The sequence below is a fragment of the Gadus morhua genome, chromosome 1, assembly GCF_902167405.1.
Source record: "Gadus morhua chromosome 1, gadMor3.0, whole genome shotgun sequence".
NCBI classification, from domain to species: Eukaryota; Metazoa; Chordata; class Actinopteri; order Gadiformes; family Gadidae; genus Gadus; species Gadus morhua.
Genome location: NC_044048.1, coordinates 10,837,764 through 10,852,628, shown reverse-complemented (window position 1 = coordinate 10,852,628; position 14,865 = coordinate 10,837,764). Strand labels below are relative to the sequence as shown.

The 14,865-nt window shown below is 47.1% G+C and overlaps 1 protein-coding gene across 14 annotated transcripts in view; it reads right to left on the bottom strand.

Moving 5' to 3' along the window:
* The window catches only part of rap1gapa (RAP1 GTPase activating protein a), a 55,042-nt gene that overhangs the window by 12,077 nt on the left and 28,100 nt on the right, over window positions 1–14,865 (bottom strand). For 5 of the 14 annotated variants that reach the window (XM_030359004.1, XM_030358943.1, XM_030358980.1 and 2 more), the window contains 9 exons: window positions 8,961–9,054; window positions 4,460–4,576; window positions 3,215–3,262; window positions 2,736–2,774; window positions 2,350–2,532; window positions 1,424–1,527; window positions 790–868; window positions 514–567; window positions 307–390 (listed from right to left, as the gene is read on the bottom strand). In XM_030359004.1, coding sequence (XP_030214864.1) covers window positions 307–390; window positions 514–567; window positions 790–868; window positions 1,424–1,527; window positions 2,350–2,532; window positions 2,736–2,774; window positions 3,215–3,262; window positions 4,460–4,576 — 708 coding nt within the window. In that variant the 5' untranslated portion in view covers window positions 8,961–9,054. Of the gene's footprint in view, window positions 1–306; window positions 391–513; window positions 568–789; window positions 869–1,423; window positions 1,528–2,349; window positions 2,533–2,735; window positions 2,775–3,214; window positions 3,263–4,459; window positions 4,577–5,355; window positions 5,725–8,960; window positions 9,055–11,048; window positions 11,216–11,516; window positions 11,759–14,865 lie in introns of those variants that run through there. The other 9 variants (XM_030359040.1, XM_030358988.1, XM_030359011.1 and 6 more) reach the window with 8 other exon arrangements.

Genomic DNA, 14,865 nt, shown 5'->3' with positions numbered 1-14,865 from the left:
CTATCCCTCTCCCTCCCTCCCTCCCTCTCTCTTATTCTTTCTTCCTCCCTCTCTCGCTCTTCCTCTCTCCCTTTCTCCCTCTCTCTCTGCCTCCCACTCCCGCCCCCTCTCTCTTCCTCTCCCTCTCTCCCTTTTTCTTTCTTCCTCCCTCTCTCACTCTTCCTCTCTCCCTTTCTCCCTCTCTCTCTGCCTCCCACTCCCTACCCCCCTCTCCCTCTTCCTCCTACTCCCACCCCTCTCTCTTCCTCTCTGTCTCTCTCTCTATACATAAATCTGTTAAACATAAGTGTGAGCTTTAAAGCTTACCTGTCCATATTTTTGATAGATCACCCCGAACTTAAAATTGTTGTTGATCACGTGTTCATCAAACGTGACGATAAGCCTGGAGGCCTGTTAAGCAACGACACATAAGAAATAGGATTAAACGGATTGACGTGGACAGATAGCAGGGATTCAAATACTGGACATGTCAAACAATACCACAACACATGCAGGTCCGGATTAGAGGCTTACCTTGGGATAAAGCACAGGGAGAAACCGGTCCACGTTGACCTCTTCACAGGCCAGCTGGGGGCGGGACAGAGACGGAAAGATGGACATTGGACATCACAGGTGCAAAATGTTTTATTGTACATAACCTTGAAATGACGGACAGCTTGGTCACGTCAGTCTTGGGGGGTTTTGTGTATAATGCCTTTGTGCCGCGCACACAGTGCCATGTGGTGTCAGTGGGATCCCGTCAGAAACATCCATATGTTGCTGAGCCATTCAGCAATACACTCTTCTCACCTTTGCCATTTGAACTACGTTTGGGGTTTCTGTGAGGCAGGACGTGGGGAACACATCACAATAGGTCTTCAGCTTGGTCCTAGGAGAGTTACAAGACAGAAACAAATATGGATAAGACAACGACGACGTTCAATGCAAAAGGCTGAATGATAGTGATTCAACATTTATTTCCCCAAAACGCATTGTGAATGAGAAAGAGAGGCCCCACCTCTTGGCTCCCCTCTCTGACCCCCCCCCCCCCCCCCAGTAACGGCCCTAATGATGATCCTAATAGTCCATCTGTTCCCCGGCAGTAAAAGATGACAGACGGAGTTCAGAATTGTCTCTGTAACTCTCTCTCTTTCTCTTTCTCTTTTCTCTCTCTCTCTCTCTCTCTCTCTCTCTCTCTCTCTCTTTCTCTCTTTCTCTCGCTCTTGCTCTCTCTGGCTTCAGCACTGTGATGAGGCAGATGAGGACGAGGATGAAGAAGATGAGGCAGATGACGATGAGAATGATGATAGCACTGCGGGCGTAGCGTGCGCATCTCCGATCTTTCCCATCCTTCCTGTTTCCCATTGGCTGTGAGACGGCTGTGCTTCCACCCCCCCTGTCCCCGCACACGCCGGCCCCCGTACGGCCGGGTCACGTGACCCACCTCAGCATGAGGCGCAGGTGCTCCTGGTCGCCGATGGTGTCGTACTTCAGGGAGAAGACCAGCTGTCCCAGGGCGTTGTCCACCGAGTAGTAGTTGAAGTGCTCCTGGAGGCCCAGATCACGCAGAGGCAAGCGTTCATATTAGTGTGCTTGTGTTTAAAACACACACAACACAAATAGACAAAAACAGACACACAGATGCACAGACACACACACACACACACACACACACACACACACACACACACACACACACACACACACACACACACACACACACACATACACAGACACAAAGGATCGGAGCCAGCCACACCCACAACCACCTACCCACCCCCGAAACCATGCATGCAGTCACCCAAAAATACACACACAAACATACACCAGACACACACACACACACACACACACACACACACACACACACACACACACACACACACACACACACACACACACACAGACACAAAGGATTGGAGCCCGTTGGGTGTCAATGGCTCTGCGTGGAGGCTTATCCACACAGCCATAAAGTGTGTTTGTATTGCTCTGGCACCAGAGCAGGTGGCCTGGCCTAATGTGTCTTCATTATCTCCTGCGTCAGTGTCCTCCGATCGCGACGGGGCCCACCGCTCTGTTATTGGGTTACCGGGCCCGGGATTCAATTATCCCTTCTTGGTTTTCATTAGGATAACGAATTACGCATTAAGAATGAATTGTAACACGTTGTACCGGAATTACGAGGCTAATTCGTGGCAACGGCTGTGGTGTGCAGGTATGTGTGACTGCCGTTTGTGTGTCTTGATAATCATCCAACGCTGGCGCAAAGGTAATCCAGAGCAATCAAAGAGTTGAGTTGGTAAGAATCTGTGAGTAAATAGAGTGAGCTCTGTGTATAGACACAAAGCAGACGGGTGACCTTGCACTGACCTTCCCAAGGAAGTGTTTGCGGAAGATCTTGCCCGTGGTGTTGCTCTCCAGCTTGGTGCGGGCGTCGGGGGAGGGGACCCTGAGGGGCTGGCCGGGGGTCATCTCATGGTGGGTCCCCTCGATCCAGTAGCCCCCGAACTGAGGCAGGAGGATGAGCGGGAAGGGGCTTTTTCGGCCCAATATCTGGTTAGGATCAAAGAAACAAACAACCACCGTGAAACACACAGGGGTCGGAGGTCGGAGGTCGGAGGTCAGAGGCCGGGGTTAGGGGTCGGTTGGGGAAAGCGGTCACAGTTCAAACAGACGGCAAGTGTTGAGGGTTATGGAGGTAGGAACACCTTTTGTTGCATGGTGTTCTGTGAGGGCTAAAGAGGGAAAGGTCTTACCTCATGGACACTGGGGTAGGGGATGTAGTCCTCCTCAGTCTACAACACACAGAGGAACAGAGAGTTGGTATAAAAAGTGCAGGAAAAATAGCATGCAGTATTTATAAGTCAACTCTCAACCACTAAGTCTTTGAGCGTACTTCTTCAATAGAAGAACAACAAGCGGCGGGATTTCATTTTCCTATGCACATATTTTTACATAATTCTTGGCCTGATAGGAGCCTGTGGTGTCAACAGATTGCAAAACTCTGTTCTGAAAGAAAGCGTTGGCCCACGGGGGCTTTAGGACGCCAGAGTGTGAACTAATTGAATCCATCTCCCTTCATGTGATTATCAAGATGTTGATTTGAATGGCTTGAGGAGCTCCAGTGCCACGCCCAGTAGCCCGAATACACCCAGCCTCAACTGTCCTTCGCTAACTACAATACGAATGTAGTTTGGGGAGGAATAGGAGTTCAAAGTGCAGTATGGATCCCTACTTTGAGTGTCGGAGGAAAGGTACATCTCTGCTCATCCATCCTGTTGCCCTGAGAAGAGGGAGAGGGAGGAGAGAGAGAGAGAGAGAGGGAGGGAGGGAGGGAGGGAGGGAGGGAGGGAGGCAGAGAGAGAGAGAGAGAGAGAGAGAGAGAGAGAGGGAGGGAGGGAGGGAGGGAGGGAGGGAGAGAGAGAGAGAGGGAGGGAGGGAGGGAGGGAGAGAGAGAGAGAGGGAGGGAGGGAGGGAGGGAGAGAGAGAGAGAGAGAGAGAGAGAGAGAGAGAGAGAGAGAGAGAGAGAGAGAGAGAGAGAGAGAGAGAGAGAGAGAGAGAGAAAATAAGGGAAGAGGAAGAAGAGGAAATCAGGACAGCGATAGTTATGCATATTCATTATCCTTCCCCTTCATTAAGTTCCCATGACCCATCTGTGTTCAAATCCAGGTAAACAAAGCTCTATTTTAAAACAAACACTTATTATTGGTTAGAGATGCATCAGCAACAAATAGTGTAAGAGAACATAACAGAAGCCAGAGAAATAAATAAATAAAAAAGATCATTAGTCCCATAAAAAGGCAATAAGCAGGATAATTCCCCAAGAGATATTCAGAGTTAATACAGTAAATGTGAAGGGAGAATAATGGAGACAGAAATCGGACACAGAGAAACAAAAGGAGATAGAGTTAAAGAGCAGCCAGGGTGAATCAGTGGAACAGCATTAATGAGACCAGTGGGTGGGAGTGGAGCCTGACCTCAACCCAGAGCTCAGCGACTGGGTCACTCTAGAGTCAAATGCATTTTGTGTTGTTTAGTTTAAACACTGAACACACAATAAACATAGTCATACTGAAATGATGCCAATGGAGCAACCTGAGCTTCAGGTGAGGAAAACAACAATTAGATATGATGCTGGCCGGAAAAGAAATACATAAATAAACTAAACCCCCATAATGACCCTTGTGGACAGTAGGTCTGGTGTGATTAATTTCCTTCCATGGGTTCAGTAGAGGGGATGGTGTGGCAGTGGTCAGTCGATGAAGCGACCGCTGGCCGTTGCTAAACTGAGTCTGTGGTCCAAGTGTGCAGTCGGAGTGCAAGAGACAGCAGATAGAAGATCGATAGCGACCCAGAGGGAGGCCATCGCATGGCGGCGTCAAGGAAACCCTTGGTGGGCGGGTTAGTGGAGGACCCGAGCGCGGGTCGGGATGCGGAGAAGGACACGGAAGAAGGAAGATATGTCGCAGGATCTCCTTACCTGCACCTTCTCTATCATTTTGAATAAGTCTGTGGTCTGGAGAGGAAGGAGAGTGAGATGAGGATGGAGATGAGGATAAAGCGGGCATTCTTCTACGGTGCTGAAACCTGCCTGCATCTTATTTACAAAGTAGAAGAGGGGGGTTTGTGATGTTGAGGCTCATAATGAACATATGAGCACCGTCACCAATTCAATCCGTCACACAATCACGTCGCTAAAGGCCATGGAGAGTTATGAAAAACAAAACTGTCATCTGATTCTTTACGTAGAACCACATACGTTATCCATTCGCTTTCCAAAGGTTGACATTGGTGAATTCAATCAGCCCTACGGAAGCTACTTCATCATTCATCTTCACACTGGCTTTGAATAGACCCAAATACAAATGGCTGTTGTCTTTTTTTGTCCATGGGAACAAATCTAAAACCCACACCCATTTCTAGCTAAAATGGCCCGACAGCTTTTGTACCAAGTAATATTGTCCTAGCTAGGTACAGTATGTGCACCACCATGTGCAAACAGCGGGCTACTAACCCTGAAGGTAAACAACCTCGTGGCCCTAGTGTACAGTACATGTAGTGTACTCTAGGGCCTGCCTATAGAGAACAGTAGACACCAGGAGCCACCAACACTGCATGCCCTTTGAACCCTTCCACAACAGCCCAGGGGTCACATTTGCCATGTGAATGCTATGGAGCAAAAACATGGAGCTATGCGTAGGTTAAACTGAAAACAGAATAACAGGGAGCTTACCATGTCAAACAACCATTGACAGAAGTTTAGATAGTTTTGAATCCAAAATGCTCTCTTATCTCGGTCCAACAGGTAAAATCACTCTTTAAACAGATGTCCAAAACAAGACTTTCACCCAGCCTACTCTAAGTAATGCTACTTACACAGTGGCTGACTGTGCTCCAGTCGTCAGTTCTCACTAAAGGAGAACCGGGTTGGCAAGGATGACTTTCACACATTTTCTTCATTTCTTTTTACTCAAGAAGCTCTTCGAATGGAAGTAGTCACACTGTATTTGATCGTTGTCTCGCGTCCAATAACCGTTCAACCTTCACGTCAATTAAATTGACACGCGCGGTGTATGCTATCATAGTCACTGCGCCTGGGATCTGAGAATCCAAAGGTAAAGACAGCTCTCATGAGTTTTATTGCCGTGTGTGGACTGTGTTTGGTCAAGATCTACAGCTCTCTCACCCTCTCTCACTCCCTCCCATCGTCTGTGTGTGGGCATTTGTGTGCCTGTGTGTGTGTGTGTGTGTGTGTGTGTGTGTGTGTGTGTGTGTGTGTGTGTGTGTGTGTGTGTGTGTGTGTGTGTGTGTGTGTGTGTGTGTGTGTGTGTGTGTATTTGTATGTACAGGGGTGTGTGCATATGTGTTTGTGTGCCTAGTTGCATCCCAAATACAGGTCAGCAAATATTGCGTTACTTCCTGTTTGAGCTCCAAAGAAGTTCATTTTTGTGTTTCACATCAGGCAAATTATGATCCATTGTTTCGTCCCACGAGATCCTACTGCACTCTCCTGTTGTCTGTGCCTGAAACGTGAGAGGGTGACGCTTAAGCTGAACTCACTGCTCTGCCTAGCCAACGTTTACGCAGATCCGCAAAGGGGCCGAGAGACATGATGCTGAACTTTGCAGAGCTGCCTGCCTGCCACGTCACGTTATTGTGACACAAGGGGGCAGTATAGCTTTTCTGACCCCAAATATCGTACTAACAGTCAATGTGGGTTGACCGTTGACCCTTTTATTGGCAAATTGTGGAGTTTTTTTGGCCGAAACTACTTCACATGCTCTCGGATTTCTGAGCGATGATGGCGGCTGAGTTTTTAGGTGTGATCATTCCGAGTTCTGTGCAGAGCTGCTGTTGCTACCTAGCCAGGGTAGTTCGTTGACACATACTTGGGTTGGAAATACAAAGATACAGCTATGGGAGTTGCTTAATACTAGTTTTGTATGAATTAGATCTAACAAACTGCCCAATTTCAGAACATGCGTGAACTGGACATGATCTGGACATAGATTATCTTCAATAATTAAGCTGAGGTTAGGGCAAACCTGCCTAATCTATTTATCTTCCATATAGCCTCCTATATAATTATTCATCCATAAAATCCTAAAACAACGACATTGAAAAGAACAAACATTTTCCAGTTAAAGCCATTGTCCGTCGATTATTTTGATATTTTGGGTCGAAAAGCTATAATGTGACAAAATTAAGAAAGAAACCCTTGGGGAAGAAAGAAACAATATAGATAGCTTATTCCCTCAAACAAAAGCAATTAACTGAGGCAGGGAATGGCTCCTGCCATGAAATGCAGGTGTTAAGAGCTCATACATTTATTAGCAGAGCAAATCTCTTTGTCTTTAAGATTTGAAGGTTAACTAAAATCTCTCTGGTTCCTACTTGTCACCTACAGAATAATGTCTTATCCAGTGTCTTATCTGGATAAGACACTGGACACCTTTGCACAGGACTGGTTCTGTGCAAAGGTTTGTGTTCCTGACATATTTGAAGAGCCTTGATGGATCTCCTGGGCGGCACCACATCAGGCGAGCAGCCTAATGTGACAATGTGACAAAACTGAGACAATAAATGTTTGAATGTAAAAAGACCCAAACACCAAAAAATACAGCCAAACGTATGTGTGTGTGTGTGTGTGTGTGTGTGTGTGTGTGTGTGTGTGTGTGTGTGTGTGTGTGTGTGTGTGTGTGTGTGTGTGTGTGTGTGTGTGTGTGTGTATGCGCCTGTGTATGATGCTTGTGTGTTTTTTTTGTATGGATGTGTGTGTGTGTGTGTGTGTGTGTGTGTGTGTGTGTGTGTGTGTGTGTGTGTGTGTGTGTGTGTGTGTGTGTGTGTGTGTGTGTGTATAATCAACCAATTTATTAATGAATAATTTGGTCATAATTATTAATAAAGAAAACTGCCGACCACCATTTGGTTGCTTGGTAATTATCTTTTGTAATTATCCAAAACAGAAAATAAATACCTTTTAAGAATACCACTACCAATTAAATTAGAACTAACTTTCATTATTATTAAGGAATTATTAATTGATTTTGAATTATAAACACTCATAACACAACAAGTACATTGAATATGTTGGAAAGAGATTGAAAAAGCAGAATCTCAAATCAGCTATTCTATGTAATGACTGCGTTCACTCAGTATAGTGCTGTGTCCGCAGAGGCATAGGCTTAAATCAGATGTACACTCAGGTGTCAATGCAAACACACAAGAAAAACATCCTCACCTCACTTGACATCAACACACAACCGAACACACACACACACATGCACATGCATGCACGCATGCAAGCGCACACAGTAAACAAACAAGCACTTCATACAAGTGCATCTCTGTGTCCCTCACCATAGGGATTAGGAGTAGGGCATTACACAAGCCAGTTTCTAGGTTCAGTCTCCAACTGTCCTCTCTCCTCATGATGTAGTCACAGCACTGAGAGACTAAAGCCTCTCTCAATATGTGAGGAGGGGACTCTAAATTAAAACCACTCTGACATCAACCAGATCGTATCCACGTAATCGCCACTGAGTCTAGCGCTCTCGGATTTCAAAGTCATGCCAGGAATATACGGGCAAGATAATTCAGGCACTGGTTTTAGTTTATAAGCCTGCCAAAATGCAAGCCTGAATATATATCTTCTTCACGAGAATTATCTTTTTTTGGGGCTAAATGCCTTTGACAGCTACTGTGAAAGTCTCAGAGGGTCTATTGAATGAGCTTTCTCCTTTCATAAGTCTCCATTCCGGCCCTTTCTGTATATTTGTATGTTCAGTTGGATCAGAAGGATTCAAGATCAGGTGCAATCCGGATTCTTTATTCATGGCGTGTGTTCCAACTCTGTCAGTCTGTGAGACATCACAACGTCAGCGTTGTTCCAAAAAGGGTTTAATTCTGGAAGTCTGCAAATTGTCTCCTGTGCTATCCCTTTAAATTAACCTAGCATGCCAAGCCCGCTGCTCTAGTAATGGAGGGAATAAATTATAGTGTAGAATGAGATGCGCAGTCAAGTCGGTTTAACTAATTAAAATGTACACTAATCATTGTGAGAGCTAATAGCTACTGCTAATAAATCTGATTTGGTTGGTAAAAACATGGTCTGACATTTCTAATCCTTCTTAAAACAACACTGCATATTGCTTCCTTTATGTACTTTATAATTGTATTCAATTTGACACTTTGACCTTCTTTTTACTGAGACAAAAGGATCACCTTAAATTAAGTCAACATGGTGATCCCATTATTCAACAGTATCGCATCAATTATGTACATAAGACAATAGATGATCAGAGGAGGTTTGCCAGCTAATTCAGCCTGAGGCCCTTGAACAGAGGGACAATTTGTTGATACAGGAATAGAGATTGGGCTCAGAGACAGCTTGGGAGACAAGATGTGCAGAGGAACCCAACAAAGGGCTATCGGAGAAGGTCGGAGGGCGTGGGGGTCAAGGCCCCTCTCTGCCAACCTACCTTTGGGGATGTTGAGGCGGAGAACGGGGGCGAAGGCTGGAACAGCTGAGGCTCTAGAGTTGCAGATATTTGGGGCTCACCCCCATCTTGTTTCCTGTAAATAGACGGACACAGGAGAATATTCAGAATAGGTCGCTCCAGTTGAGGTCTGGCCAGAGACAGAGCAGAACATGAAGCCTTTGGGTTTTCGCGAGCACTCACTTTGCAATAAAACCACTTTTTTTCTGATCACAGGACATTACAGGTCCGAGAGGGCAAACCACAGCCTGAGGCCTGGCGGCGGAGGGAGAACATAAATAATCCAACCGCATTCTCCCGTGACCCACCGGGACTCGGCTATGTTTTGATAAGAAGGCTTCCTGATGCAAAATCAATCACAATGTAAGCAGTCGGCTGCCATCCACGAAATATGGGAAATGAGTTTGCTCTGACACATAAGCGGTGGCTCTTGTCCGTAACCTCAGGGGAGTATGGCAGTGGCCGAACACACCTCTTGCCCTGAAGGAGGCCCTTTGTTCAGAGCTCCAGGACTCCTGCTCCCTGCTCTGCACACACAGCAGATCAATAGCCCACAGCCTGGCCCTCATTATTCATAATGAACACGGCCCTCGCCGCTTGACTTTGCTCAGCGAGGCTGTAAACTGACCGATACAATGCTTTTCTTATCTCGTGGAGATTCAAATGCAAATAACACACATTACACAAACTAAACATTCATTAAAAGAGCATCTGAAATACAAACACAGCACAGTGAACAACTTCCACCAGCAGACACATGAGGTCATATGAGTAGAAGCAGTTTATATTAATCTCTCCATGACTTCAAGGGCCTGCGTTGGCCAAAACAAACAAATCCACACCTAATTAGGTTTGTCTGTAGTACTCCTGAACAACAAGGGCGATCCAAATGAAATAAATAAGGGCAGTGTTTTTGAAGTCCACTTCAAAGCGACGCTGGGAGACCTAAGGGAGTAACGAGCACGCATAAGCATCTCCGCCATTGTGTTGCTTCTTATCTTTTCTGACTGCCCTCGTTCGGGTGTCTGAGTGTTCAGCCCCCTGGAGGAAGAGGACCCAGGAGCAGGGACTCTAAGTGCGTGGCGCTGTAAGGAGCGTAGCGTGGCTGAGTGTGTTATTTCTAGAGCTAAACGTTGTACTTCAGCTCTGTGTCCAGAGCCGTGGCAGGACGTGACCCCCCTGCAGACCCGTCTGTGGAGAACGTACAGCGAGAGGGCTCATGGGATAACCGCAAGAATGCATTTTTAATGAGTCTGGAGGAAAAAAAGCAGCGCTCCATTAAAGAAATCTCAGGAAGATCATTCAGCCTCAGCTCAAATGACGGAACAGCCTTAAGGCAGGTTCAGAGCGGTAAACAGTTTTAATAATCTACGATTCCTGGGTGAAGATATTCAAATCCCAATGAGGGTCCACGAGGGCTGTCCCCTGACTGACTGACGGACTGTCTTTGTTGATGGCTGCACCTGGACCAAAAGGCATTCCTTTAGGACCGTTCCCATGGGGAATCAAAGCCTTGCGATTCTGACCCCCGGTGTCCAGTAGGTTCAGAGGCTGTCATACATTTGTAATACAAACCCCAACACCAATCTGATTCCTGTCAGAGTGTGAGCAGCTCAACGGAGCAGTGGGTGACGCAGGGCCGCCTGGCAGCGCTCCCATGGGAGGGCCTCAGCCGCCCTGAGCTCTTAATTACAACTGACACAGTGGATGGATGCAACACACACACACACACACACACACACACACACACACATGTAAAAATACTGAAAAATCCTGCAGCCACACAAACACACCCACAAAGGTGCGCAGGCAAAGGCACACACCCTGCGCACACTTTCCATCAAGGTGTAAGTAACATAGATGTGTAGTTGTAATTGGAACACATGGTAATGCATTGTCATTATCACGATGCTATGAATAGGACATGTTGCCATTCAACATAGCCGTCCCCACGCTACCAGGGCATTGGAATAACAACAAGGATACACACACCAGCGGCCCAGTCCGCCGCGCCACTCTGCACGCTACATAGACACAAGCAGTTCAGAACACAGACACACACACACACACCTGCCTGCTCTTTCTCTGTGCCTCCCTCTCTGGAGTCACTGGGTCGCGTACAGCTGTCCCGTCTCTCAGTCAGTCAGTCAGTGAGGAGTGCTTCACTCCACGGCAACCTTACATAACAATGCTCTCTCCAAACGGGCGATGAGAGGCACTACAGAAATCAGACGCGTTGTTGATACGGTCTGGGTACAGCGCACATAAGAGTATTAAGCAGTGTGTGTGTGTTAAAGAGAGTGTGTGTGTGTGTGTGTGTGTGTGTGTGTGTGTGTGTGTGTGTGTGTGTGATAGTGTGTTTGTGTGATAGTGTGTTTGTGTGAGTTAAGAGTGTGTGTGTGTGTGTGTGTGTGTGTGTGTGTGTGTGTGTGTGTGTGTGTGTGTGTGTGTGTGTGTGTGTGTGTGTGTGTGTGTGTGTGTGTGTGTGTGTGTGTGTGTAACCCGCCACTCGCAGCAGCAGCATCAAAAGTTACTCACGCTGCCGCGGCTCAAGAGTGTGTCTCCTCTGTGACGTCCAAACAGAGATCAGCCCCGGGTGAGGGGGGGAGGGGAGGGACAGATGACTCACGATCTCTGCTTCTCCTCCACTTCAGCCTCTCTCTCTCTCTCTCTCTCGTCCGCACTCCTATCCTGTAGCCAGGGTCCCGTGGTGTTCAGCAGAGAGTTCAGTGGAAAGCACCTGCCCACAGAGCGCGCACACAGCTGACTGCAGCCGTCCCTCCCACTCCCACCCAGGCCACTAGTCTTTCTCCTACAGCTCCTCCTCCTCCTCCCGCCACTCCCTCTTTCCTCCCCCCTCTCTCTCTCTCTCTCGCTCTCTTTCTTTCGCCCTCTCTCTCTGTGTCACACGCACACACGCACACAGACTAACACGTACAAGAGCTCTGTCTAAGCCGTCAGTGCACTTCGTTTCTCCTGTTCTTCTCCTGGGGTCACAGACATGTGAACACACGCTCACACAAACGAAGGCACGCAAACTGATCAGGCACACGCACTCCTCTCCCAGACACAGACACACACACACAGACACACACACACACACACACTTGTGGTTCCACGCCCATGTCCCAATTACTCCCACCACAACCCATTCCACACTCCTTACTCCAATGAAACTGCGAGCCCCTCCCCCACAACCCCTGCGTTGGTGACAGGGATGAGGCTTGATAGAGATGGAGAAGAGCAAGAGATAGAGAGAGAAAAAAACAAAGAAAGAGAGACACAGAGAGCATGTGAGAGAGAGAGACAGAGAACGGAAAACAGATAGAGAAAGAGAGAGAGAGAGAGAGAGAGAGAGAGAGAGAGAGAGAGAGAGAGAGAGAGAGAGAGAGAGAGAGAGAGAGAGAGAGAGAGAGAGAGAGAGAGAGAGAGAGAGAGAGAGAGAGCGCGAGAGTGAGCTACAGAATGAGTGACTGAGTGACTGAGAGAGAGAGGGTTTTTTGATGGGTTTTTCGCCTCACAAGCTTTCCTGGGCTGTTGCCGCGGCAACCACATCAGCCAGACACGAGGAAATACAATCCCTTTAACTCAAAGATGCTCTCACACACACACACACACACACACACACACACACACACACACACACACACACACACACACACACACACACACACACACACACACACACACACACACACACACCGCAGAACTTTCCATTCAGGAACTACTATATATTTAGTGATGTCATTTGAACAGGTAGACAAACATACATCCTCTGTTATCAAATGTCAGGACGAGACCACAAAGAGGTTCACTTTGTTTTTTAATCCCGAATATATAAATGTTTGTGGTTCCAGCGCCAGCGAGCGCGTACTTGGTACTCTGCCTCTCCTCTTTCTCCAGTTCCCCGCAGAGCTGCTGTGACTAATGTCGATAGCGGTGCTTCCACGCTAAATCACACACCGCCAATCCCCCGGGGGGTTTAGGCTAATGCACAGAGTGTGTCAAGTAGAGTTTCCCTTATTTAGGAGAGCAATTACAGGAACCTACCATTTAAACAAAGCACACAACTCAGGAACAACCATAGATTTGTGCACTGTGTGTGTGGGTTGGTGTGTGCGGTGTGTGTACTGTGCGTTGTGTGTGTATGCATCACATATTGATGATTACGCTCCTGTTCTCCATTAAGAGCGCTGCGTTGACACAGACACAATGAATATTTTATTAGGTCAAGAGAAAAGAAAATAATTCAGTTTCATTTAGAGATGAAACTGAATTTAGAGATCTGAGGTTTGTTTGCTGCGCCTGCCGTTTCTATCGCTCTATTGCACAAACACGCACACGCACACAAGCACAAACACACACACGCACACACACAAACACACACACATGCAAACACACACACACACACACACAGAGGCACAACCACTCACACTCACGCAAAAACACACACACACACACACACACACACACACACACACACACACACACACACACACACACACACACACACACACACACACACACACACACACACACACACACACACACACACACAATTAGCCTACTACAGGTAGCAAGGATGAAAGACGTGCCTGTCAGAGGTTTGAGATCCGTTCCATTTGTTCATCACAACTTTGCTATTTCCTTCACACTGGCAAAATGGTAAACTCTTGCGCAATACATTTTAGAGTCACGTCTGCAAAGCCTTCATTCCAAAGAGGAGAGACAATGGTCCCCCCCACTCCACCGCCACCACCAGGGTGGCGCTCTAAATCCCCTCCCTGTCTCTCCCTCCGCCCCCTCCTGCTGCCGGGAATCCTCATCTCATTAGCCCGGTGCAAATGGCCTGTGGTCATCCTCATTACAACCCATCCCTACCCTTCATCCACCCCTGTCCCTCTCCCTCCTCTTCCTCCTCCTCCTCCACCTCACCCACTAGGCTCTGAGAGGCCCGGCTGACTTAGCCTTAAGAGTAACAAGCTCTCTCTCTCTCTCTCTCTCTCTCTCTCTCTCTCTCTCTCTCTCTCTCTCTTCCTCCCTCTCTCTGCCCCACGCTCTCTCTTTCTGCTCCTCACTTTCTCTCTCTCTCCCTCTCTGCCCCTCACTCTCACTCTCTCTCTCTTACTCTCTGCCTCTCAATCGCTTGTTCTGCTACTATTTCTCTCTCTCTCTCTCTCTCTCTCTCTCTCTCTCTCTCTCTCTCTCTCTCTCTTACTCTCTCTATTTCACAAGCTGTCTCTGCTCTCTGCCTTCTCTCTGCCTTCTTATCCAGAAGCTTTGGCTTCGCCGCGAGGCATGTTATCAAGTGTGACATTCTTCCCAATTCTGCTAAGAGAGGAAAAAGTAGGGTAATTTATTCTTCTGGAGGTTTTATTGACTTTATTTACACATTAAACCTATATGGTTGCTTCCAACTACGTCCTCCAAAACACTGTGAGCTTCTGATTAGTTTGTCATCAGTTATAAATCGATCTATCTATATATATATTTATGTATTTGATATACATAAGATATGGTCCATAAATAAACCACCATGAAGAAAGCGAGATGTGTACATATCTCTCTCTGCTCAGAGCAGTGAGATGCAGTGATATATATATCAGCCTGGTTATTCACAGGCCCTGCTTGCATAAGGAAACACGGTTCATCACAGCTTATCATATCATACGGCTTTACGTGACACAAAGCTATTGTTCAACCATTTAAAAAAAAAGTATGTGCTGTGTTCTGTCATTGTCACTATTTCAGGATGAATCCAGGAAATGTGTTTATGTGACATTATGCTCTCTCATCAGATCTTCTGAGTCTGCAGTGTGTCTTTTCTGCATCGGGGCTCAAGGTCTTATTCATCAGTTGTTAGAAACGCACAGTGCCGTCTCAAACA